This window comes from Papaver somniferum, chromosome 3 (genome assembly GCF_003573695.1).
Source record: "Papaver somniferum cultivar HN1 chromosome 3, ASM357369v1, whole genome shotgun sequence".
Lineage (NCBI taxonomy): Eukaryota > Viridiplantae > Streptophyta > Magnoliopsida > Ranunculales > Papaveraceae > Papaver > Papaver somniferum.
Window position 1 is genome coordinate 198,603,362 of NC_039360.1, and position 23,039 is coordinate 198,626,400.

The 23,039-nt window shown below is 36.9% G+C and overlaps 2 protein-coding genes and 1 long non-coding RNA gene across 9 annotated transcripts; 2 read left to right on the plus strand and 1 right to left on the minus strand.

The window, feature by feature from the left end:
* Positions 1–3,164: 3,164 nt before the first annotated feature.
* On the plus strand, positions 3,165–7,566 carry LOC113358395. Of its 4 annotated transcripts, none has more exons than XR_003364520.1 (7): positions 3,165–3,419; positions 3,511–3,584; positions 3,872–4,056; positions 4,434–5,433; positions 5,703–5,930; positions 6,257–6,608; positions 7,154–7,566. It is a non-coding gene; the product is annotated as an uncharacterized LOC113358395 (long non-coding RNA). The 4 variants fall into 4 exon arrangements; XR_003364521.1 differs by lacking the exon at positions 7,154–7,566 and adding an exon at positions 3,691–3,761 and having other exon boundaries at positions 6,257–6,812; XR_003364519.1 differs by lacking the exon at positions 7,154–7,566 and having other exon boundaries at positions 6,257–6,812.
* A 1,880-nt stretch (positions 7,567–9,446) lies between these two features.
* On the minus strand, positions 9,447–19,361 carry LOC113358393 (golgin candidate 3-like). Of its 4 annotated transcripts, none has more exons than XM_026601947.1 (16): positions 18,991–19,361; positions 18,080–18,178; positions 17,385–17,501; positions 16,573–16,737; positions 16,200–16,338; positions 16,058–16,122; positions 15,207–15,377; positions 14,946–15,059; positions 13,909–14,052; positions 12,630–12,926; positions 12,459–12,524; positions 11,656–11,858; positions 11,519–11,573; positions 10,954–11,139; positions 10,118–10,501; positions 9,447–9,959 (listed from the first exon to the last, which is right to left on the minus strand). In XM_026601947.1, the coding sequence occupies exons 1-15, from the start codon at positions 19,219–19,221 to the stop codon at positions 10,136–10,138; spliced, it is 2,418 nt and encodes an 805-aa protein (XP_026457732.1). In that variant the 5' UTR covers positions 19,222–19,361; the 3' UTR covers positions 9,447–9,959; positions 10,118–10,135. The 4 variants fall into 4 exon arrangements, with proteins under 4 accessions (XP_026457732.1, XP_026457730.1, XP_026457733.1 ...); XM_026601945.1 differs by having other exon boundaries at positions 9,448–9,995; XM_026601948.1 differs by lacking the exon at positions 16,573–16,737 and having other exon boundaries at positions 9,448–9,995.
* A 358-nt stretch (positions 19,362–19,719) lies between these two features.
* On the plus strand, positions 19,720–22,789 carry LOC113358392 (pentatricopeptide repeat-containing protein At1g25360-like). Its single transcript, XM_026601944.1, has 2 exons — positions 19,720–21,158; positions 21,426–22,789. The coding sequence occupies exons 1-2, from the start codon at positions 19,835–19,837 to the stop codon at positions 22,529–22,531; spliced, it is 2,430 nt and encodes an 809-aa protein (XP_026457729.1). The 5' UTR covers positions 19,720–19,834; the 3' UTR covers positions 22,532–22,789.
* The last annotated feature ends 250 nt before the right edge of the window (positions 22,790–23,039 follow it).

Below are 23,039 nucleotides of genomic sequence, written 5' to 3' on the forward strand. Positions count from 1 at the left end.
ATACCAATCAAATCCATCTGATAGAAGAGGTAATGATCATGTTGGTGTTGAAAGAACTCCGACAGCTGGAGGAGATGATGAGCATGATAATGATGATCAAGACATGCCACCTGTTGGTGGAGGTAATGGTGATGGTGATGACAATGATGGAGATAAAGATAAAGATGGTGAAATTGTTGAAGAGGAAGAGGATAAATAAGAGGAAGAAGAAGAAGGTGGAGAAAAAACAGGTAATGATCAACAAACTAAAGCTGTAACTGCAACTATAACCGTTACCGGAAGACCGAAGAGGGTTATCACCAAACCAGCTGATTCCCACATGCTTCCCAGTCACTTGAAGGTCACACTAAAACCATGTGAGCCTCCATTAGGGACCCCAGAAAATGGTGGACATGTACTTTTTGGGTACAAAGACTCATGGGCACGTGAAATCCATGGTTCTATCGCAAGTAATCTCAATAAAACTTTGTTTTTATTTAAGTGTGTCTATCTATCTTAAATTTGCTTCAAGTGTTTGTATTTGTTTTAATTTTGTGTTTTTGGTACTTAGGATCACAAGTGTGTCATCCATCTTATGAGGTACCAAGCTTCAAGCACTATGATGACGTTATGGCCACTTTACAAGGAATGTGTTGAAGTGCAAGCGATGACGAAGGAAGTGTGTCCATGGTGCAAATCAATGCTACTGCGTTAGATTATTTTTTGTACATCTTGGGCAACCTGTATCTTCCCCGACAGTTCTGGAAGCTTGGTCGATGCCAAGTATCTTCAATTATTGCATCCCTTTAATGGGATGCATATGTATTCTTGGAGTACTGCGGTGGTTGCCTTTTTGAATGCAGAGTTGACAAAGGCTTCAAGGGCACTCACTAATCAAGTTAACGGATATCTATGTCTCTTCCAGGTAATTTTATTGTCTAAATCATTTATATTTGCAAAATGCTTATAATATAAGATTCTTACTAAACTTTGTGTTTGCATAGGTTTGGGTATATGAGTACTTCCCTTCTTTGGTGAAAGGAAACCGCATATCAAAGTGAACACTAAGCTTGCGTTTAATAAGCCAAGAGGATATAGATAAAGTTTTAGTGGTGCTTAGGATAAGGATATGCCATAGCAGCTTATCAACATGCTAGTCGCCTTGGAAAAAATGACTGCAGATAAGGTAATATTTGATCCTTATCGAGATGATATAAATGAAGGTATAAGGACAAAGAGATATGATGTTGCACTATACTACGGTACCTTGTTTTACCCCCAAGGATTTTCAATGTGCGATCCACAGCGGGTTTTGAGACAACTGGTACATCCAAGAAGTACCTAATCTCGGTGATGATCCGTTCTTTAAAGTGGTAAGGGGGAGTGCAGCACGTTCCAAAAAAGTATTGACGTCCGTTACGCTCCACCACCAGTGATTTCTCATTGGTACGATAGAAGTGACCGTAAAATCGATACGAGTCTTTTGGACGAGGTGACCGAAGGTCACGAAGCTCATGAAGATTACATTTCGTGGTACTTGGGTTTTGCTCGTCCTACTGTGAGTAGGAAAGAGAATGTTGAACAACCGGCTCGTAAGAGGAAGATGCCACCGAAAGACCCAACAACAAGTCTTAACACTAGTGGAAAATGAGTTTTTTTAGTCTGCTTGGGCCTTATAAAAACGTCTTCCAATGCCTTTCTTAGTAGATTGGGCTTCCAAAGGTAGAAGTTTCGCAAGGAAAAGTAAATCGAGATTTTGCGGAAGACGTAATATTAATAGTATTTTACAGGGGGTTAGTCCACGAGTGAGTTGGAGGGAGTTTAATGTATTTTGAATCTTGGGGATTTTGAGGAAGTGTAAGAGAGTATAGGGAGTTTGAGAGAGTTTGGTGTATTGAGTGTAGGGAGTTTGAGAGACTCTCCCAAAATCTCTACTTTTTTGAGAGATTTGGAGTGAGGCAAAAATACACTATAAACTCCTTAGAACTCCCCAGAACTCCAAAAAAAAAAACAAACTCCGTATCATTCTAATTTTTACCACTAACAGGGAGTTTAAGAGTTTCTTTCAAACTCCCCCACGACTAACGGCGTTTTTTAGGGAGTTTGGGAGACTCTTCGAAACTCTCCCACGACTAACGGGGTTTTTGAGAGACTTCCTCGAACTCCCTCACGACTAACGGGAAAAAACACAACTACACCCAACTCCCCCAACTCCCTTGAGGACTAACACCCTGTTAATAAAAAAAAGTAGATCTCCCTTTACATTCCAAGATTCTCTCTTCGTTCATTTACATCTACGCCTCTCTCCCAAACAATCTCCTGTATCTCTATCTCTCAATCTATCAGAGATCTCTTCTTTTATTTAATTCGTGCTATGAAACAATTACAGGGGGTGAGTTCACGAGTGAGTTGGAGGGAGTTTAATGTATTTTGAATCTTGGGGATTTTGAGGGAGTGTAAGAGAGTATTGGGAGTTTGAGAAAGTTTGGTGTGTTCAGTGTAGGGAGTTTGAGAGACTCTCCCAAAATCTCTACTTTTTTGAGAGATTTGGAGTGAGGCAAAAATACACTATAAACTCCCTAGAACTCCCCAGAACTCCCAAAAAAAAACAAACTCCATATCATTCTAATTTTTACCACTAACAGGGATTTTAAGAGTTTCTTTCAAACTCTCCCACGACTAACGGGGTTTTTTAGGGAGTTGGGGAGACTCTTCTAAACTCTCCCACGACTAACGGGGATTTTAAGGGTCTGTTTGGCAGCTTGGATATGAAAAACGTTGTCCAGGTTAGGGTATTCCTTGGTTTGTCCAAAACTATTATGGCAATGGTTATCTTAAATGGTGTTTGTTTTCCACATTAGGTTAATGTAGTATGTTGTTTGTCAAGAGATTTGTATGCAAGTTAAATAAATTAATTAAAAAAGAAATAAAAACTAAACCATATAAATTTATGGTTTTGAGCATAAGAAAAAATTAAAAAAAAAAGTAGTTATAAAAATAACTGTCTAACCCAGAAAAGGATTAAGGTATTCCAGGTTTTACATGGGATTCCAAAACCCCACCTTTTTAGCCTCCTAAAATTTAGGTAGGATACACTATTCATATCTTGATATAGAATAAACCCACACAAACAAAATATATTGTTATTTAAGGGATAACCCAACCTAGATTAGGATATCAAGGCTTCCAAACACGACCTAAAAGACTCCCTCACGACCTCACGACTAACTGTAAAAAACACAACTACACCCAACTCCCCGAACTCCCTTGAGGTTAATCCAATTTCTTCTCTCGGCAAGATGAATCGAGAAGATCAAAAGAAACCCAATGTTTCCGCAGAAATCGAAAACTCTACCTCAAAAATCAAAACCCATGTATCAGAAATCAATGGCAAACATTGTAACCCAAGATCTACTTGCTTTTCTCCTGAAATCATCAAGGTAATTTAAATCTTGCTCTTCTTTCATAAATTCGATGGACTTGTAGTATTATTAACGATTTTAATTTCTTTATCTTCTCTCGTTTTTGCAGTAAGGTGTTCCCTTTTTTATTTTTCCCTTCAAGAGAACTCCTCAATCGGGTAGTAGATCTCTTCTCCTCCTAATGTAAGAAAGAAAACCCCTAAATCTCATTTTGAACATAACTATAATTTTATTTTGATCTTTAACCCTAAATGATGTTTTTTTTTTTTTTTTTTTTTTTTTTTTTGAGTCTCTTATCTGCAAGTTCATAAAGAAGGGTTTAACCGCATCATGATTGGTATTAGTTTCATAATTCTCATGGTATTTCTAAGTTTGTATTCTCTTGGTATTTTTTCTGTTTTTTTTTTCTAGTTGATTTGTCTGTGTTTAATATAAAACCATTACCTAACTTTGCTGGGATTTTGTTGTAGTATCTCATGAGAATATTTACCAATTTGCAAAAAAAGGGTTTAACCCACCGGAAATTTTATCAATAAAATACTGAGCAAAGAAATGGGCAAGAGCCGGGAGTGGATTTTTTATGGTGGAGGAATGGGTAATTGCAAATGGCTAATGGTACTCTAGTTTGACGTGAATGGGTATCATTTGGATTTAGGTAATTTAAACCCATTACATATAGGAATCTGATGAGTAATTTCAATGATTTATTGAATGCATACAAAATGTTTGTTAAAAAAATTTTGTGATAAATTGGTCGTTCAGATTCATTAGACTGCACTTTTGACCCACTTAGTGTTCCAGTTAGCTCTGGAATATTTTTGAAGACTTTTGTAACCGTTTACTGCCTTTATTTGATTGGGGTGTTAAAATTTGGATTTTGACCAACTGTGTGCTTAAAATAAAAATCAATGTTATCTCTAGTTTAGTGTTTAACTACATAGGATAGTAGACGATGATCATTTTTTTTTCTTTTTCTTTGAATCATTCATTTGGGTTATATCTGGTGTAATGTTTAACTGTATCTTACCGCAGGAAAATAGGCAACCTGGGTGAGATCTTCGCTCCCAAATTCCTGCTCAAGTTTAGCCCTGAAGATGTTCTTCGGCAAGTAACATAACTCTTTTGAAAATTTGCTAGTATTAATATGCATATACAGTAATTTCTTCTTGCACGGTATGTTTATTATGGGAAATTATTGATAATTTCTTGCACATGTCCTGTATTGAAAGTTCAAGCATCAAGTATTATTGGTTATACAAGTCTTTCCTTATGGCTACTTGTATCTACTAATTAGATCCCTTTGGTAGTTATTATGGAGTGATTAGTCTCCACATAAAGTTAATGGGCGTTGTTCCTAAACTTCAGTGATTTCCAACTAAACATATTTCATCTTTTCACGATTCTAGTAATTTTTTAAGTCGTGACCGTTTATAAGTTATTTCTAAAGTTGAAATGCTATATGTGGCAAGTCATTGAAACTTTTTTGTTGACTTATTTTATTCGGGCCTGCAATAGATTGTATACACTAAACTACTTGTGGTACAAAGGTTTCGTTACTTGAAAAAAGAAAACCGTAACTTTCAAAAATTGAAGATGACATGAGAAAATTTCATTTCTCTTCTCTTCCAAGAGGAGAGTCCGTATAGAAAATATTTTTGACAACTGGTTCTTTTATCTTAATTAACATTAATTTTTTTATATGGAAAGCAGGTAGTCTTTCGTTTTTACATATTTACTCTTGTTTGATCAGAGATGAATTCAAAGTAATTTCATATTAGTAACTGATGATATCATTGCCAATGTCTGTATTTCAACCTTTTTTTTTCCTTTTTTAGAGAAAGAATATTTAATACTTTGAGTCTTAAATCATCAGTGTTTGCAATAAGTTTTGAATCATCAATTTTTTTTGATATCTCTACATGTACAACACAACTATTATGGTTACTGGACACGTCGAGCTGTTTCTAACCAAGGGATCTTTAAGTGGAAGCTGAGACTACAAAGAGATTGAGTTACTGAATTTCGATCTCCTGTAAGTGGCCATAGATTCCCCTGGTTTTTGTATACCTATACATGATATTTCTAGTACTGTATCTTGTATTTTGAATGAAATCATGTACTTTCATAGTTACCAACTACAACAATCAGCCATACTTATGAGCTAGTAGTATGGCTTACATAGTACATGAGCCTACAGTATGGTTTTAGTTGACTAGATTTCTGAAACTCATGTTTGGCATAATTAGATAAGGCTCTTAAGTGTTACCAGTTGCATTTACTAATGTGTGCTCTATGATACAGGGTAGGTTCTAGCGGAATCATACAGTTTGGATGTGAAGACTATGAAATGAGATACAGTAACAAGATGCGCTTGGGTGTTTGTTTTATTCTTGTCCTAACAATTTCAAATATGTCGCCGAGGTAATCTTTGTTGTCGATGCCCTTGAAAGGTACACCCAGCTTTCCAGCCATCCTGTTCACAACATTAACAAACCTGGCATTTTGTTCGTTGGTATACATCCATCCAAGGTACAATTATACGCTTCCCTAGTGCCATGGTCTTACGATTGCAGTAATAACTCTGTTTTTGGACCTTAACTAATGTCCTATACGTGTGTCTGTAATTTGAACCACATTATGCAATAACGTCATTACTCTGTTACACCTCAGTTGGGGTTACGGTTCATATTATTAATTTTATTCATTAATTTAAGCGTTAACCAATGTAGGATACCTCTTTAGGCATCAACTGTAATTTTTTCTCAGTTTGTGCTCTTGCTTGTCTGCCATAGTCGTTCTACACTTTTTTTTCTCCTGGTATTTGACTCTCATAGATTGTCTTCTTTTCTTCGCAGGATGGCTCTCTTGCTCGTTGCACTCTCATTCACCACGGACTTCTGGAGTGTAATAAAGGATTGGTTATTGTTATCAGGAAAGGCTTGATGCTTGCTGAGATAATAAACTATTTGGCACTAATCTAGCTAACTCTTTGTTAATCTTCACTGGATTTATGACTTGCTTTGTGCTTTCAGTTTTCTTAAAATGCAATAGCAAGCTCATTGACCTATCAGTTTCTGACTTAAAACCAAGTGCAGTAACTTCATATTTCAAGTGTTGCAGATTCTTCTTCTTCAAAGACACCACCTGACAAGGACCGGGCTATGGAGAAGCATTCTGGTTATGTGAATCGTCAATCATGTTTCCTGGGTAATTTTCTAGAGTGATTTGCTTTTTAGATTTCTGTATGTTTCGTAAATTATTTTCAGATTTAGAACTGATTGTAGTTTGTTATTGTAAAATGAAATCCACGTGTTTAGTGAATTTTTCACAGATTTGGAACTTGAGTGATTGTAGTTTGTTGGGGTTGTACAATGAATTTTAATTCAATTTCAGTTTCTTTTTTTGTTTCAATCATATTTTATTTAAGCTAAAGATTCAATTGAACCAAATCTTTTTTTTTTTGTTTTATAAATTAATGAAACGTCTTCTTCCACGAGTACCCTTTATGGGCTGTTCAAGGAAGTCCTAATTTGAAAGAATCAAAGAATCTAAAAAGCAGACGTTTTGAGAAATAAGACTACAATATTAGGGCTCCCAAAGCAGTTTTTTTTAGAGGTTTTAAGTGTTTTTATGGCAGACTTTTTTTTTGCATTTTCCACTAGTGTAAGAACTTTGTAAGTATTTTAGACTTGCTCTTATTGTTTTAAGATTACATTATCGAATCATTATATCAATTGTTTGTTGTTTAATAGAAGGAGCATTTGAAGACCCTTGTGAAGATGATGTGTTGCGCGAGAGAAATATGAGAGCCTTTGTCGATTGAAGAGCAAACTAAGACATTGACTATGCTAGCAATGTTGACAATGAAGATGCCACTGAAATGTTCCAGCAAGCTAATGTTGAACTAAAAAGGGAAGCACAAGCCAAGAGGAATGTTGAACAAAAGAGGGCTCGTCCCAGTGGTGGTGGTAGTGGTCGTGGAAAGGCTAAACGGGTCCGTGGTGGTGGTAGTGAATGAAGACAACTAGTTTATTTTTTTATGTGTTGGACAAATGTTAAAGTTAATGGTTGGACAAATACTTTTTTAAGGATTATGGGACAGATGTTTTCTGATTTTGGACAAATGTTGGATTTCTAGTTGTTGAATGAACGGTTTGTTTAGCGATGTTAAGTTTCAATAATGTCGTCGGCAGGATCTTGAGTGAATGTTTTGTTATGTTACAGTGCAGGCTAAACCAGAGCCGGCAAGGTTGTGAACTGGCAAACTGACGGCCCTGACAGCAGAAGAAGAAAGATATCAGGGTCGGCAAAGTAAGAAAATTAAGACCTTGCCGACTATTTGTTAGTCATCAATGTAATGAACAAATTCCTTGTCGATTTAAAACAGCAGAAAATGACCTTCTCCTGTGTTACAAAAATCATAACGTCGTAAGAAAATTACTACCCTACCGACTATGTGTTAGTCGGCGGTGTATTAAACAAATACCTTGCCGACCATATGCAGCAGAATATGACCTTCTCCTGTGTATGAAAATTGTCATAGCCGACAGGGTAAGTAAATTACGTCCCCGCCGACGGTTTGTTAGTCAGCATATTGGAGAAACACAAACCTAGCCGGCGAGTTCAAAATTCAAATTTTTGCAAGTACAACTGCATTGATTGACTACCCTAACGGTCAAATTTGGGCATCATCCTATAAATACACTAGTTCTCTCTACAAAACAACACACACCTAGTTCCATATACTCTCCAAAGCTCATATCATCATACACTCTTTCTAACTCTCCCGATACCTCTACATACAAAGCAATGGCATTATTTGATTCAAATGAAGATCTATCCATGACCAAAGCATGGTACGCGGAAACTCGAGTTAGAAATCAATCCTCCGTAAGGACGGATGCCGAAACCTTTTGGGCAAGGGTATACAACAAATATAGGCAAGAGTTTGGGAATCCGAATGGAAGAAGTGTTCAACAAATCCATGATAGACACCTAGTCATAGAAAATGCGATACCTTCTTTTTTAGCTATCCAAAAACGGATTTTGAATGCTAGCCGCTTTAACTTGTCCATTGAACAATTTGTAAGTATTTTTGTGGTTTATTTTACGTAATCCATGTTGTTTTATCTCCCAATGAAACACCACTAACTAAGTAAGTTTTTGTTGCGTTTTTGTAGCATGAATCCGTGAAAGCGCGCTACTTGGAGGAAAAGGGGGAAGCATTCGCATTTGATGCAAGCTATCACTTCATGGTATCCAAGATTCCATAGTAATGCCCCGGAGATGATGGAGGGTGAATGGGACTCGGATTCCTCCTAAGAAGATTGATGGTTTTAGAAAATTTTGTGTAGGTTTTGTGGGTAGACCTCTATGTAAACCCTCACGAGACTATAACTCGTCCACTAGGGTCGCCTAGGGGTTCAAAGGATTGATGTACGTGCTAAGTGCATTCGTTATTCCTACGACAAGGAGTTAGATTTTATGTTTCAATCAATCTAGTAACAAAAATTGCATGAATAAAGTACAACTTTCAAGAATCTATTTTCTTTTGGGTATAGTCAAATGTCGTCAAGGTAACAAGATTGCTACAGTGCGACCATAACTTAGCCGGCAACGTGAGAAGTTAAATAGATGCGACTAATGGTTAGCTGGCAAGGTAGGAAATCAATAAAATGCCGACTACTGAAGCAATTACAACAGTCTCTTATGTGTCAAAAATAATACAGTCGTCATCTTCGTCACTTATCGACCTTGCGACCAGAGCTAGTCGGCATTCAATTCATTCGTCGACCTTGCCGGCCATAACTAGTCGGCATTGTCTCCAAAGGTCGACCATGCCGACTTTTCACATTTTCAGAACTGAAAGTGTTGATTGAACTCATGAGACAAAGGTTTTAATCTACTCAATTCATAATTTGAGAAGTTTTAATCTACTCAATAATCAATCTAAAAGCTAATCAAATTTTTAAACAAGGGTATATTAGCCATTTAGAAAATACAAGATTAAGGAGTGTCTATTTTACTTCAAAATGACCCAGGTTTTGTCTCATTAGATATACCCCAATTAATCTGGGTATACCCCAATCTCTCCAGGATATATAAGCAGGCGGAAGTTACAAACTCTCCTACAATAAGAAATTTTTTTAAATTTCATGAATATTCATTATTTTTCCTGTTTTACTCTTCGTCTCACTCCCAAGACAAGAAGCAAAAAGATTAACTTATTTATGTTGATACCATACATTAAGAGTACATACGTGTTATGTAAAGAAAAAGTCATCTTAAAATTGGAATTCCGCCATCTAATGGGCTAATCAAAATCCAGAACTCTGCCTTTATATAGGGGACCAAGGGAGTAGTTAGTTTGACCAAAATTTTTCTTTTATCAAAATGAGGGGCAAACCATAGTAGTACTCCTTTTCTAATATCGCCTCTCTATCGTTTGCTTGTGCCATTCTTCCATTACTAATCGAGGAAAAATCGGCGACCAGCTTACATTGTTATCATGAAATTGTTTCATCTTTAAGATGTAACGGCTCAACCCCCAGGGCGCTCCTAAACCAAACAGAACCACAGTCGTTTTCTATCAACCTGAAACCAATGATTACTAAACCAATAGATACAATACATTTCTCTCATTATAAACGAATTTAGCAAATAAATAGACCCGACACATAAGAAATAAAAATACAATAACAGAAAAATTACTGTACCTCAACTAATTATATCATTCAGATACCATTCTCAGTATGTTGAAAGAAACCTGAGATCCGAGAACTGTTCCCTGGGGATTGATAGACCGGTGTGGTTAAAGGAACTGTTGAAAACTCGGTATCTGAATTTTCAGGCTGCAGAAGATTTCCTCGAGGGGGCAGTGGACTTAAGCTGCTCGGGCGATTAACTGATGAAATCCTTGAAGAACTAGAGGCAGAATTCTTTGTTCTATAATCCAAAACAGAACCAGCCTTACCTGCCAGGCTTGAATTTTTTTCCTCTGCGCTGTCGCCCTTGGAATTAGCAGCGGCTTCCATGAGCTCTCTTCTCTCTCTTTCTTCGGTTTCTTTGAGAAGAAAATCAACCCATAGATCTGCGAAGGACTGAAAAAGAAAGGTGATCTGTTATTCCCTGTCCTTTATCTATTACATCAGTATTTTCATTTACTCATTAGATGTTGAAATTGCATCCTACTGTACAAGAGTTATTTTCATGCATGCTACACAAAATAGCATGTCCACATAACATCCCGTTACAAGTTACACTGGACATCACGGCCATTATAAGAGATTTCCTTCTCATATTTTTGCCTTGTATTACACTTTTCCATACAGCAGTGCCTAGAAAAAAATGTGATTTTGGTTCCTTGGCCAAAAAAAAATGCTCACTTGCTTAAATCTAAGATCTTTTGTGATGACTATTTCTAAAATTTAAAGGAGAAATTTCGTCGAAATCTTCTACTTTACATATGCCTCAGATAGGCTTTTCCCCAAGTAGCGTATACTTTAACAAAATTAACAAGTGAAGATAGTATCATCAACTAAGAAAATCTAACCTGGTTATCAGTGGGCACAGGAGCGGATGCTTCGGATGAGCTTCCTCCCAGTATGCCTCCAACTAGACGTCCAGGGAAACCAAGAACTCCTCGTACAACACCTTTACCCGCACCTTGCTGCGCCATACCTATTCTTTGCTTATCATCTTCAGAGAAGCCCAGCATGCGAACCATAAGGTCCAAAACCTGTCAATCTCCAAGTTTTCCATCCATTTGTGAGCATGTTAATTTAGCACTCTTTTCACAACTTAAGTGAAATTCAGTACTACATCATGCGGGTAAACAAGAAACGGCACAACTGCTTTACGTTGACTGCAACTTGGTAGATCAAGGTGGACATTATTATGCAACAAGTAAGGACCAAGCATCTAATATGAGATATTCTTTTCCCAGAACTATCTGCCTATCTGGTAATGTTTAATCTAGCAAATCTCCTGGTTAGAAATCGTGGACCTCGGATGTTCAGCGCATGACATCATCTGCTGCAGGGGACAATCCTGAGCATGTACATTCTAAACTGAATATGTGTTATTAAATGAGTTTTTAATAGAAGAACGATCCTTACCTCTTTACTATGGTTCCTCTGAAAATAGGTCACCAGTAACTTGATCACAATTCGCCTGCAATGGAATTAGACATCCATCATTAGAAGGTGGCTTCCATCATTAAGGTGGATGAAAACATCATAAAAGATGTACTAACCTGTCAACAAAGAAGTCTGAATCAACAGACATTCTATTAAGCCTTGTCATACTTTGCTCAAGAGCGCGGCGTAGTTTCATATTGTCCTCCTCCAGTTTGTGAACTCTATTTTTTCCTTCCAAGAGCAACATTTCAGTTTGTGAAAGCTTTTCAAGTGTTTCATCCTTTTCATGCTTTGCAATGTCTATCCGTTGATTTGCATCCTGGTTGAAACCAAAAAAGAAAAATAAATAATCAAATATTTACGGTTTGGGTACTAGTCTACTAGATCTTTAAATGCTGAAAAATGAAAGTAATCACACACCAAGACAAAACGTATATAAAGGAAGCGCGAAAAATAGAATGTTGTTTTTTTATTACTTTTGCTTGCTATGAAGTTGACTATATTAATTATCGCACAAGAATAACATTCCAAAAAGTACACATATTAATGGCTTGTGAAGGGGTAGCAACATATTCCTACTTCTAGTACAGTAGTAACTAACTAGCGCATCATATACCCATCTTAGAAGAAGTACAAAAAGGTTGAAAGAGCAGAAAAAGGATCCACAACAAGAGACAAGAAACTTAGTATGGTACTTAGTATCACAGCATAAAAAACAGAAACAAATCAAACCATCTTCGTGTAAAGTAAAACATGAATAGAAAAAAGAACAGGAAAAAGAAAAAATGAGATAGTGACAAACATGCTCATCTAGTCTAGGATATGTAAAACACAAGAACGTAGTAATGAAATTAAAAGACACTCACACATTTGTAAGCAAAGGATACTTTGGGAAGAAAGAATAGCTATAAAACCATACCTTCAAAAGCTCAGACAATCTAGCTAATTCTTCTCTCACAAGAGCCAAATCTCCTTCTAGGCGATCCTGTGCAAAGGTAAAAACCAGCAAACACATAATTACATTGTAGTTCTTAATAGAGTACCCCATTTAGATAAAGAACATATGCACAGAAGTAGATATGAATTTTACCTTGGCTTCACTTTCAGCATAATATTGGCCAAGAGCACCCTGAAGATTCATAAGTTCAACGTTTTTAGCATCAATTGTGCGCATGCAGCTAGATAGCTTTTCCTTAAGATCGTTGACCATTTCCTTTGACTTCTGAAGCTCATCGTTATTATTCTTCTTAACCTCTTCCTGGCCCGTTATCGCTTGCTGTAGAGCTTTTTCCAGGCGTAATATTTTTGAACTTTGGTAGTCACAACTTGCTCGAAGTTCCTCAATGATTTTGCTATCCTCGTCCATTTTATCCGATTCTTCAAGTTCCTAGTCAAAGATTGCAGGAAAAAAAATTCATCTCTGAGGCTGGACGAACAAGATAAACCAAGAGATGCAGAACCAGATTTCACAAAACATCTTGCTCATGCGTGCACATGAAATATTGCAAGGCAATGGTACCCGGAAATCTTTATAGATGCCCCTCATGCTAAAACCAAAAAACTTTGCAGCGTAAGACCCGCAAAGGGTTGCTCTTCTTTTACCCCTGAGAAGTGCTAGGTAACCAACTTTATTGCTGAATAGTCTCCAGTATTACATTAAAAGCATCGTTTTTTTTTTTTTTTTTTTTTAAAAAGCACCCAAATCAGAGTACCTTTTCAAAGAATAGGTCTCCAACGAAGACAATACAACTAGCATTTGGACAGGAATGACCTTAGCAAGATGAAGTCAAAGGATGCTGCTTGGGAAAAAAGGGGTATGTGAAGTCGGGTTAATGCGCCACGTTCTTGAAGCTCTGCTCCATACATTTGGAATTATTGGAGAACTTTACCACCCCAACTTACAACAGCATGAGAAAAACTCTCCAGTCAAACCACTTCATGGTGGATAATTCTGCTAGCACAAGAGAATAATACTGGCTAGGTTGCTTAAATCACTACTTGTACAAGATCAAAATTAGATGTTTAATATGAAGTCTCAAACAATAGAGAAGCATAACAGTCCCAAATTAGGCTGCACATAAATTGTATATATACTAAAATCAGGTAGCAGTATGCCAACATCCTTTAACAAGTTAATGGAATAGTACACAAGATAAAACCATGAGTTTTGATAGAGTCAAAGTAGAAAAACATGTCTTTGTCATATATATCAAACAACAAAGTTTCAGCTTCTAAAGTGAACCACCTCTATCAATCGGTGTTTAAACTCTTAATTTTAATAAAAGCTAGAGAAATAGAATACGAAAATGAAGCAAAACACAACCAGAATTTTCACTTATTGCATATTAAGAAAGTTGAGGACAACCAACCTTATCTAACAAGTGCTGCTTGAGCCTAGTCAACTCTTGCAATACTTTATCCCTTGCACGACAAGCTTCCTTCAAATCCTTCTCTAACTTTTGCATGGATAGCTCCATTTCTTCCTTTTCCGGGAACTGTACAGATGAATGTGCCTTCACAATGAAATAAAGTAAAGCGAGTGAGATGGAAAAATTAGATTTAATTATTAGTATGTGGGATAACACGTCCAAAAAAGTCAACACACATGCCGGGTTGATAAAATGATGAGCATATTACAATCAAATGTAAAACTTCTCCATCTGAGCTTTTCTGAAATTGTGCTAAGAAGGGATACCTATCTTTCATGCGATTTAAGGTAATAAGCTAGTAGATAGGTTTGAACGTATATACAAAAGTAAACATAATATTTAGGTCACGTTAATGTACCTATGGGAGATAAAATAACGCTTGTTTAGTGAAGTTCAACTGAATCAGAGTAATCTCATGATATCTTAAAACAATCAGAGAAACAAGTAAAATTACGAGGAAAAAAAAATATCCAGCACTTGCAGTTTTGAAAGCCGGCAAGCCGCAGAATGTGGAACAAATCCATTATTTAAGCTCCAACAAGTTCATTCAAGATGGGTATCAACAGAATAGAGGGCTACACGGGCATAGAGACAAAATTGTGGATAAGACTTGAAGAATAACTTCTTCATGTCACCCAACATTTCAAAAAGGCAACTTTCTCATGCTAATTCCAGCAATTTCAACTGCTCATTGTCATATCTTTGCCATTGTTCAAAGATATATAGAAATGCAAGAAATCTGCATATTTTAAAATTTTATTTGATGCATAATAGCAAAAAGAACCCATGAATGCTTATTCTGGTTAAGCTTTACAGAGAGAGTAACTTCTTTTCGAATGTACTCCGGATGGAAAGAGCTAAAGCACGGCAACTAGAAACCATAGGAATGCTCGGCCATAAGGTCCATAAAAACTAATGATATTCAACTAATACAATTGTACATGTGATCCTGGTACACCAAACATAAGCGTAAATACCTCATTTAATTTAGTTGGACGACTATCTGAAGAGTCTGGGTTATCCGCATCACCATCAGCATGTAAAGACTTTGGACTTCTTTCTACGACAGCCTGAAGTTCAGCCTTCTCTATCTACAACAAATGAAATAATACGTGGTAGATTTAGGACTCCATAAAATTGATCCTTATAGAACAAGTTTCATAAGAAAAGACTAGCAACAACAAGCAACAAGGTGTTCATTCACATATACAACTAAAGAACAAACTGAACTCATCGACCTTAAGATTGGTGTTTTCCTGCTCTAAGGTGGCAATAACTCTTTTTAATCGCTCAATAATCTCATTTGTTTCTTCTTCATTGTCCCTTCTCGTCAGCTCTGATTGAAGTCGTCTGATTTCTGATAACTTATCATTCAATTGATGTTGTAGTTGTTTCATCTCAGTCATATCCTGCAAACCAATAACAAAATCCCAGTTAAAAATGATAAAAAGAACATATAAACATGAGAAAACAAACAAACAGAAGATGTGGAACTGAACAGTCAGCCTCTTAATGCATGACTGAAAGAGAAGAAAAGAGGATCTATGCCGGAAGGCCTGGAACTGTAAGTTTGGCATTTCTCATTCCCACCTAAGAACACATGTAAAAGTCCACGCTATGGGTGACTGATAAAGTGTGATGAATTCTGTTGCACCGACAGCTTAACTAAAGGTGGTTTAGTCACTCAAAACAAATTGGAAGATAACTACAGATTTTTTATCACCCACAAAACATGATACACCACACAGTCTATCATGCAGAAGATCACTCACTAAATATCTGGTAAAAAACTGAGATAATGTCAATCCCGTATGGATACTGATTGGGAGGATGAAAATGTGCTTCACTGAATGTCCAAGAAAGCCAAGTGCAATGATGGGCTATATCAAACAAAAGCAATACCATGACTAGTGCACCAGACGTAAACAATATGTTAACATCAGGTAAATAAGTTCGAAAACCATTCCGTACTCAAACAAACAAAAGCGATATCATGACTGGTGCAGCAGCAGTAATCAATATATGAATCTTATATCTACACAGGGAGATGAATGCGAGACTATGATGAAAAGTCTCAGGCAGAACTCACTCTGTTTTTGTGCATCTTCAAAGCAAGGAGCTCCTTCTGAAAAGATTCATTCAATTTTTGTTCCTCTAGAAAGAGACAGATGAATCAGACAAGAAAGCAAAAATAAAAGATACAGCGAACTTAAATCTTAACATTCAGCTACCAGTAAATTTAGAATGTATGTTTGCTGAACTTTCACGCTCTCTACCAAGCTCCATCTTTAACTTCTTTATCTCTGAATCATAATTAGCTTGGATTGCCACCAGGGATCTGTTCTTCTCTTCTAGCAAATCTGCGAGCTCCTACAAAGCATTCACATATCTGTTACCAAGCTCACTCAATATGTGTGTGTATTTAAATTAACTCTGATACTCATCTCATACTATAAGTAGTTTTAAGGAGATTTCATAGTTTACTTAAGGCACGATAATAAGCCAGAGAACGAAATCCCAATAGCCGAAGAAGAAGAAAACAAAAGAAACTTAAGACTCAAAATATACAGTGCTACACAACAGAAAAACAGGAAATCCCATTACATTTTCATTCCGCGGAAGGTTTTCAACAGACCGTAAAGTATCTGCATTCCCATTGCTAAAAGTGTCATGTTTAATTACACTTTTGTGTGTGTGGTTTCCAATAGAATGGTTGTTTACATGAGCTGTCAGTTTGTGTTGCCTGTTGGGAGATTGTTCACCAACCCCCTACATTAATATCAAATAGACATCAGCAAAGACTTGACAAAGTACATAAATTTTGATGAAGACGTGAGAACTTGAAAGTTGAAACCTTCAAAAATGGCATTGTAATTCAACAAGGCAGTCTACACGTGAAAGAATCAAGTTCTAAAGCTTCATGGGATTTTTGTTAAAAAAAAAGTACGACTAAAAGTTTCAAAATTTGCATAATTGTAGCGAGGAATCATGACGCAGACAAAATACCTGAAGATTATGTATGTGAATACAAACACCAGATGGTAAGAACATACAGAACTAATTAAAGTTACTAGGCTGCTAAGCATTATCATATACTCCGAACTGGAGTGAAAACCTTATATTAAAGCACAGAAATTAGTTAAGCCTGCTCTTTTTTTTTGTTCTACAATTATCAGGCACAAGATATTAAGAGAGACAGGGGGGGCACTCACTGTGTGAAGAATTACGAAATGAATGGATTATTTGAACAGTAACAGAAAAAATTATTGTTACGGAAAGGCTGATAGATAGCTTCGAATCTATGCAGAAGTGTGAAACCAGTTAAGCAACAATACAAACATAAAATGAGAGTTTGTACATTAAATAGATAATTTCGCGTCGATCTCTTTTAGAACAATAAATGCAAAATGCAATACCTTATGTACATTTCTTTTATTGAAAGTTTCATTTTTAGATGCATGCTGCGAAGCATTTGCTGCCTCCAAGTTCTTTCTCAGCATCTCATTTTCTCCATGCAATCTGGAGAGCTTTTCCTGTTTCAAACAAGCAATATCTAACCATCTACTGTTTTAACCAAACCTCGGCCACTAACACAATAAAATGTTAAATGGGAGTTTGTACATGTTAAGGATAAGAGAGGCCTTTTCATTTGCTAATATTTAGTAAAATGCTATAAGGATAGATGCCCACTGTAAATATAAAAATAAACTGTCTTCAACTTGGTTATTGAAAAACAAGAAGCCCAAAACATGGTTCCCTGTTTGCACACCACTCAAAATATAACGTCTAAGGATGGTCAATACGCATAATAGGCCTTCGAGACTATGGCGAGAAGTTCTACTGTTGCTTTTTTTTCTTCTTTTTTTTTGTTGAGAAGTGAAATTATATAATTAATTAGTCAAAAATACTCAAAAAATGTAGAAAAATTGGGACCTATGGAGGGATCCTACACCCTAAAGCACCAACTCTCGCCTCTTGACAAAGGTGCCAGTCGGAATTCCAAAATTCTCGGTTCGGCAGGAACTTGATCAAGCACCACATGCTTATCAACAGAAATTACAAACGGGCTAATAAACATGTAAAAGAACCCCTTTGACCCACATCAAGTTACCTCTTTCTCTTTCAACAATGCTACATAGTTAACCGACAATGCTTTGATTTCAGCCTCAGATGCCTGGAATCTTTGGATCTCTGTTTTGCATTTTTCAATCTACAAAGCACAATAACTTAAGCAACATAAGTTTCTGGGGCATGACAATGTTATTAAACACCAGATCAGCATATGCATGTAATTAATGTGCACCAAACAGTTTTGAAGCCCACGTACACTTCTTCGGACCACAATGACCAAAAAACAGGTTAATTTAGAAAAACAGCAAATTGTTAAATTCCTTCAAACAACCATACTAGGGTCGAGAGATAGATACGGAAAGGAACATCACATGACTAACTTTTAAGATTTAGACAAGACTCTGAACAACTTTAAAATGATCTATGGATACTGGATGAACAAAGGCACCTTGGCAGCCTATGATTCTTTGAGTAAGAATGTATATAAATAATAACAGATTCTCCCAAACCGAATTTCAGGCATTATATGTTCTGCTTGAGGAAGCTGTGTCATAGTCGCATAGAATCAAGACTGTACATCTTCCATGAATATGTCTATTCAACTTCTTAAGCACAACTTCTCTTACATGACTCAACTGTTAAAATCTAGGTTTCAGTGAACTGAAACAAAACAAAACAAAACAAGAAAGTGCATACTGGTTTATATGCCTATGATTAGCAGTTTCCTTAAGAGGTTGCAAACTGCTCAGAAATGCATCAACGAAAAGTTTGGAGTGCCTTGTGGCATCACTTTGATTGAAGAGGTCAATATTATCAAAATGCAGTTAAACTAAGTAAAACAGCTCTATTTCTCTAATTTCAAAATGTCAAAAGGAAAAGAAAAACAAAAACAAACTAATTAAACATTTAACCTCAACTAAAAGAAAGAAAGAAAAAAAAAACGAAAAATACCTCAGATTTGAGAGCTGAATCACCACCATTTGACATAGGTGAGCGCAGAGGAGAATTATTAGATTGGGCAAACCGATGAGAAATTCTCCGATTGAAAATAGGAGAATCTTCAGCAGCAGAATTAGAATTAGATCGATAGATTTCAAACTCTTCACCATCTGTAGCATCTTGAACTTCAAGTACGATTTGATTTAAATTTTCTTTGATATTTGCCAGTGAATTCCACATCATTCAATTCAATTCAACTCAAATCTATCTTTCTTGATTTCCCCCAATAACCAAAGACCTAATTTACCAGACAAAGTCCCGCTAATGTATCCTTAAAATTATTATGGATTTCTCGCGTGAATTTGGCCCGTAAATTCTTCGAAGAAAATGTAGTAGTTGTGTTTTTTACCGTTAGTCGTGAGGGAGTTCGAGAGAGTCTCTCAAAATCCCCATTAATCGTGGAAGAGTTTAGAAGAATCTCCCAAACTCCCTAAAAAACCACGTTAATCGTGGAGGAGTTTAAAAGAAACTCTTAAAACATACGACGGTCACGGTCTCTTCGTACTAATGTACTTGTTATCGTGTAATACTGAAAGACAAAATAATCCTTCTATTGTTTTTTTCTCTTGCCCATTGTTTCGTAATTTTAATACATATCAGGGGTAAAATAAAAATACGATTTTTGATTCATCTACCCATCTCTTCTTTCTTCTTCACCTCAAATCGCCGCAGAAACCCCTATATATAAGGCCCTTGGCCCCTTTGCCTGTTTCCAGCGATTGGGGATTTTAGTTTTCTCCATCTAAAAAGATTTTGAACCATTATCGAACCATGATACTAGATAATCTTCGTTACCATGAAGAATTTCATCACCATAACATCATCGTCACCGCCTCTTTCTATACTTCTCCACCAAACAGATGTCCGTGCCATCGCAAACCGGTACGCAGCACAATTACAGTTCTGTTGTGCCCAGAATCCCATATCTCATTCTCTTGCCCAATCAGTTCATGCGAACATAATCACCTCCGGTTTCAAGCCACGAGGCCACATCCTCAATCGTCTGATCGATATTTATTGCAAATCAAATAACATTGTGTATGCGCGTTATTTGTTCGATAAAATTCCTAAACCAGATATTGTCTCAAGAACAACTCTAATATCGGCTTACTCTGAGTTAGGAAATGTAAACTTTGCTAAGTATATATTTGATGAAGCCCCTTTAAGTATTCGTGATACGGTTTCTTATAATGCAATGATTACTGGGTTTTCACATAATAATGACGGTTATAATGCAATCAAACTTTTTAATGAGATGAGAAAATATGGGTTTAAACCGGATAATCTAACGTTTGCTAGTCTTCTAAGTGCCGCAGCGCTTGTAGCTCATGATGAAAGAGAGTGTAAACAGCTACATTGTAATGTAGTCAAAGCGGGAGCAGATTTATTCGTTTCAGTTTTAAATGCATTAATTTCTCTTTATGTGAAATGTGGATTTTCGTTGTCATCTCCAATGAGTGATGCTAGGAAATTGTTTGATCAAATGGAGAAGAGAGATGAACTGTCGTGGATGAATATGATCACTGGTTATGTTAGGAATGGAGAGATTGAATCTGCAAGGGAGCTTTTTGATGGGATGAATGAAAATTTACAGGTTGCATATAATGCGATGATTTCAGGTTATGTTCAACATGGTTTCATGTTAAAGGCTTTAGAGATGTTTAAAAGCATGCATTTGGAGGGTATCGAGCTCGATGAGTTTACTTATACAAGTGTAATAAGTGGTTGTGCAAATTCTGGACTCTTTCTTATTGGTAAGCAAGTCCATGGTTCTATTCTGCGGACAGGATGGAGGCCAGCATCTAAACTTGCACTACCTGTGAACAATGCTTTGGTTACATTATACTGTAAATGTGGGAAAGTCGACCAGGCTCGTCAAATTTTTGATAGTATGTTGGAGAAGGACCATGTCTCGTGGAATGCAATTTTATCGGGTTATGTTAGCGTTGGACGAATTGATGGTGCTAAAAATGTGTTCAATGCTATGCCAGAAAAGGATCTCCTAACATGGATGGTGATGATTTCGGGATTTGCACAGAATGGGTATGGAGAAGATGCGCTGAAGCTGTTCGACCGAATGAGAACCGAGGACCTTGCTCCATGTGATTACTCGTTCGCAGGTGTGCATACATTTGTGTTTGGGGGCTTAAAACTTTTCACTAGAATACATAGGGGGAAAACGACAGGCTTTTAAAAAAATGAACCAAGACCATATAAGAAATAATAAAGGTTATAGCTGAGCCCATCCCTTTGTGATTAAGAGAAAATGCAATATCATTGAATCTGGAGCTATAGAATTGAACCCAAAGGACATATAGATGTAAGAGATAAATTTATACGCTCACGATATAGTCCTTATCATGTATACGTATCCTTTTCGTTTGCAGGTGCAATAACCGCATGTGCATCTCTTGGAGCATTGGAACATGGGCGGCAGCTCCATGCTCAGCTTATTCAGTTAGGGTTCAATTCAAGCCTCTCAGCAGGAAATGCATTGATAACAATGTACGCAAGATGTGGGGTTGTTGAAGCAGCCCATGTAGTATTTCATACGATGCCTTACATTGACTCTGTTTCTTGGAATTCCATGATAACAGCTCTTGGACAACATGGTCACGGACTTCAGGCACTAAAAGTCTTCGATCTGATGTTGCAAGAGAATATTAAACCAGACCGTATTACTTTCTTAATCGTTCTCACTGCTTGTAGCCACTCGGGTCTGGTCAAAGAAGGATGCAAGTATTTTGAATCAATGGATAATGTCTACGGAATAACCCCTGATGAAGACCATTATGCCCGTTTCATTGATTTACTTTGTCGAGCTGGGAAAATCTCAGAAGCTAATGATTTGATTCAAAACTTGCCTTTCAAACCAGGGGCACCTATATGGGAGGCACTTCTTAATGGTTGTCGGATTCATGGTAACATGGAAGTGGGTATTCAAGCTGCAGATCAGCTCTTTCAGTTGACACCTCAGCATGATGGAACATACATTCTGCTGGCTAATATGTATGCTGACGCCGGACGGAGGGAAGATATGGCAAAAGTAAGGATGATGATGAGGGAACGAGGGGTCAAGAAGGAACCTGGCTGTAGTTGGTTGGAGGTGGCAAACAAAGTTCATGTCTTCTTGGTAGATGACACAAGCCACCCACAGGTGCACGAAGTCTATACTTATCTTAGAGAACTGGGCGTTAAGATGAGGAAATTGGGTTATGTCCCTGATACCAAGTATGTGTTACACGATATGGAATCTGAGCAGAAGGAATATGCTTTGTCTACTCATAGTGAGAGACTTGCAGTAGGGTTTGGGCTTCTAAAGTTGCCTCGTGGAGCTACTGTCAGAGTTCTGAAGAACTTGAGGATGTGTGGGGATTGTCACACTGCCTTCAAGTTCATATCAAAGTTGGTTGAGAGAGAAATTGTTGTAAGAGATGGTAGGCGGTTTCACCACTTCAGGAACGGTGAATGTTCTTGTGGTAACTACTGGTGAAGAATATTAAGAATCAAATTTGGTGTTTGGCAACTTGGACACTGGAGGACTTCGTGTATATTACCTTGAATTCTTTGTTTCTATTTCTGCTTAGATCTCTCAAGGCATCAAACTGTAGACGAACAGTCTCAGAAAAATATCACGGGGTTGTAATGATTCTTGATTAGGCCATGTTAAGGACTTCTAGTGGATTATCCTACCAGTTTTTCTTTTAATTTTGGTGGGGATGAAATTGCAGACATGGTTCAGGTTTCCTAATGTGCCATTCTACTTGCTTTTTTGGTAAAGTCCAAATCTTCTTCTCTTTTAGAAGCCTTAACAAAATAAGCTCTCACGTCGATCGGTGATGAAACCCTCGTTTTCTATTTGCCGAAATTCGAACATAAAAGTTATGGTGAGGACAATTGGCATAACTCTATTGGACGAAATATTAAAAATTGAGTTACATTTTGTTTACATCAAGTATTTAACCGTTCGTTAGTAACGGCGTAGACAAAGAAGTAGGTGG

Coding starts and splice junctions, on each gene's coding strand:
- LOC113358393 (XM_026601947.1), bottom strand. CDS start 19,221: ATGATGTGGAATTCACTGGCAAATATCAAAGAAAATTTAAATCAAATC. Junction 18,179..18,990: donor ATTCAGCTCTCAAATCTGAG/GTATTTTTCGTT, acceptor TGTGCTTTGTAG/ATTGAAAAATGCAAAACAGA. Junction 14,053..14,945: donor GTCCAACTAAATTAAATGAG/GTATTTACGCTT, acceptor TTCATTGTGAAG/GCACATTCATCTGTACAGTT.
- LOC113358392 (XM_026601944.1), top strand. CDS start 19,835: ATGAAGAATTTCATCACCATAACATCATCGTCACCGCCTCTTTCTATA. Junction 21,159..21,425: donor ATGTGATTACTCGTTCGCAG/GTGTGCATACAT, acceptor TTTCGTTTGCAG/GTGCAATAACCGCATGTGCA.